The 3,324-nt window shown below is 44.3% G+C and overlaps 1 protein-coding gene across 1 annotated transcript; it reads left to right on the forward strand.

The window, feature by feature from the left end:
- The first annotated feature begins 428 nt into the window (after positions 1-428).
- Positions 429-2,405, forward strand: LOC120999147 (E3 SUMO-protein ligase ZBED1-like). Its single transcript, XM_040430020.1, has 2 exons — positions 429-1,917; positions 2,124-2,405. The coding sequence occupies exons 1-2, from the start codon at positions 466-468 to the stop codon at positions 2,403-2,405; spliced, it is 1,734 nt and encodes a 577-aa protein (XP_040285954.1). The 5' UTR covers positions 429-465.
- Positions 2,406-3,324: the final 919 nt, after the last annotated feature.

The following is a 3,324-nucleotide window of genomic DNA, read 5'->3' on the forward strand; positions in this document are numbered from 1 at the left end:
CTTTACAAGGTTCATAGAGGTCACCACCGGGGGGCCCATAAATTTTTTTTGCTATGGGGCCCAGTCATTTCTAGCTACGCCCCTGTGCCTGCGCAGGTGCCACGTGCCAGCCAGACTCTGCCACCTTGTTGTGACAGGTAGGTGACCATCACACAGATACACCACTCACAGAGACTGCAGCTGGTCACTGCCTGTTATTAACTTATTACCGTACCTAAAAAAAAAAATTGTGTCACCTCAGTCACCACCTGTCCGTTTTTCCTCACTCCTCAGGCTCAGTCCAGTCCACCACAGGCAGGAGGAGAATCGCTCCACCCGACCACCACCAGCAGCCAGCAGTGTTACTTTTTCTGTTGATCTCGTGGCAGGCTTTAGGCTTAGTCACTCAAATTCAAGACTTGTGTCATCCCTACTTACAAATTCACATAGATGCCTGGCATGCATTGCATTTGCTAGTAAATAAAAATGGCAGAAGTAGAACAAAAGGAACGAGAGATAAAAAATGCACCTAGCTTTTTAAAAGCAAACATCTGGGAACATTTTGGCTTTTATGAAAAAAGTAGGAAGCACGAATTGGACAAGTCATACGCTGTGTGTAAAATCTGTCACACAAAAATTAAATATCTAGGGAATACTACTAATCTGAGAAACCACGTCAGCCGTTTTCACCCAGAAATGCTAAAACCTACCACCACCACCACCACCAAGGAAATGAACCCAGATCAGCCAAGAATTGATGCAATGTTACAGTCAACTTTGCCGCCCAACTCTGAAAAGGTAAAGAGAATAACAAAAGCTGTGGCAGCTTTCATAGCGAAGGACCTGCGCCCTTACTCTGTTGTGGAAAACAGTGGGTTTCGCTACCTTTTGAAGACGATAGAGCCGCGTTACAAGATCCCGTCACGAAGTCACTTTACAGAAAACGTCATACCTGCACTCTACCACGAAACCAAAGCTAAGATAATTGCATCAATGAGCCAAGCAAGTCGAGTCGCAATAACGTGTGATTCCTGGACTTCAGTCACGACAGAGTCTTATGTTACAATAACAGCACATTACGTTAGTAAGGACTGGCAGATTTTGTCGCATGTACTGCAAACGAGAGCCATTTATGAGTCTCACACGGGTGCTCATCTGGCAGAGCTACTTTCTCATGTTGTGGAAGAATGGCAGCTGTCCGATAAATCTGTAGTGCTTGTGACCGACAACGCGTCAAACATGATAGTTGCAGCTCAAGTTGGAAAATTCCCCCATGTGAAATGCTTCGCCCATACACTGAATCTTGCATCCCAGCGAGCGTTGAAAGTGGCCACTCTCTCTAGGCTTCTTGGCAGAGTACGTCGGATATCCACATTCTTTCACCGCAGCACTAGAGCAAGCCACTGTCTAAAAGAGAAACAGAAATGTCTTGGCCTGAAGAATCATAAGCTGATAACTGATGTGGCAACAAGATGGAACAGTGCATACGACATGGTCGAGAGGTTCTTGGAACAACAACCTGCAGTCTGTGCCACCTTGCTGTCTCCAGAAGTCAGAAGAGGAGAGTCCGATCTCTGCACTCTAAACGAAACAGATGTGTCAAATGCAGAGGACGCCGTGAGTGCATTAAAGCCAATGAAAGATGCAACCATGCTGATGTCAGAAGAGCGCAATCCAACAGTTTCTCTCATTGCCCCTATAAATGCACAACTTCTCCAGAGCATGACAGACACGATGGGAGACACACCCATGATCCATGAGATCAAGAATTCTATTAGAACAGATCTCCAGAAGAGGTACAGCAGTGAGGCCGAGAAGAAGATCCTTCATACAGCCTCTGCACTGGATCCTCGCTTTAAGGGACTGCCTTTCATCCTCACAGATGAAGAAAGATTGGAGATATTTAAAGGAGTCACTGAGGAAGCTGCATCCTTGGAGGTAATTAAATTAATTTGAAGAATTCCATCATGTTTCTTCTTGAAACGACAGTAGCACAAGCACTACCACGCTTCTGAATCTGATGCGGTGCGGGAACTGTACTGTCCGTTTCCTGTGCTTTTTCATCACCCCATCAGAATCAAAGGCATTGACATTTGTGTTTTTACTTATTGTTTTTTTTCCGTTTCTTTTTTGTTCAAACACAGATTACATCAGATGAGAGTGAGAGGACACAAGAGGATCATCAAGTGCCTAGAAGAAAACAAACTCTGGAAGAAGAGGACAGTTCACCCATCGAAGACAACCATTCTCCACCATCTCCTCCCAAAAAGGCCAGATCGCTGCTCGTGAGTTTGCTGGGACAGTCTTTCACTGACACTGAAGGTACAATAGAACCCAAAAAGACCCCCTATGCCAAGGCTGAAGAGGAAATGGAAAACTATTATAAAGCCCCACCTCTGCCTCTCACTGAGGACCCTTTGAACTAGTGGCGTGAGCATGAGGTCATATTTCCCCTCCTTTCTCGGCTGTCAAAGCAATACTTGTGTATCCCAGGTACAAGCGTGTCTGCAGAGCGGGTTTTCTCCACTGCAGGAGATGTGGTAACTGCAAAAAGAAGCGCCCTCAAACCAGACCATGTAGATCAATTGGTGTTCTTACAGAAAAATCTACATGTTCCCAAATGCTGAGCAGTGTTTTTAATTTTATAGATTTTGTTTATAGCATTGTCTCTGCCACTGAAATTTTTTATTTCTCTGTCTCCCCTGCCAGACTCCCCTTTTCCTCCCCTGATTATTCTGATTAATCAGAATATATGATATTATTCTAGCTTTTAGCAGCACTGGAGTGGAGAGGAGATGGAGAATGGTTTTCTATTATGCGACTGTCCGTCCGATCCATTTTGTATTTTTACACTGACGTGTTTTTTGGTGTTTTCCCAATGTGTCTGTCATGCTCTGTGAATTTCTGACTCTGTTTAGGGGTTTAACCTTCAACCAAAAGAATTCTGTATTTAATTCCAGACAACTGACGCCCGCCAAGCCACCAGAGGAAGGCAAATCCTTGAAAGAATAAATTGAAACTTAAAACCTGGAGTAAATCTTTATTGGATCACACAAATACACATTCACACAAACCAAAAAAACACACACCGACCTTCTGACATCATGTCTGACTATGGTGGCTGTGCCACATTGCCCGTCCTGTGGCCTGCCCTTTACCATTATGATTCAGTGAGGAGGATGTGTGTTTATTTTTTTTCTGGTATTCTGTGGTGTGTGTTTGTGATCCCATAAAGATTTGTCCAAGGTTTTCAGATTCAGTTGAAAATGTATTCTGTCAAGGATTTTCCAGCTTCCTCTAATGGTGGCATGGCTTGGCTTCAGTTGATGTATCGTGGTAGAGTGC

Source organism: Bufo bufo, chromosome 4 (genome assembly GCF_905171765.1).
Source record: "Bufo bufo chromosome 4, aBufBuf1.1, whole genome shotgun sequence".
Lineage (NCBI taxonomy): Eukaryota > Metazoa > Chordata > Amphibia > Anura > Bufonidae > Bufo > Bufo bufo.

Coding starts and splice junctions, on each gene's coding strand:
- LOC120999147 (XM_040430020.1), top strand. CDS start 466: ATGGCAGAAGTAGAACAAAAGGAACGAGAGATAAAAAATGCACCTAGC. Junction 1,918..2,123: donor AGGAAGCTGCATCCTTGGAG/GTAATTAAATTA, acceptor GTTCAAACACAG/ATTACATCAGATGAGAGTGA.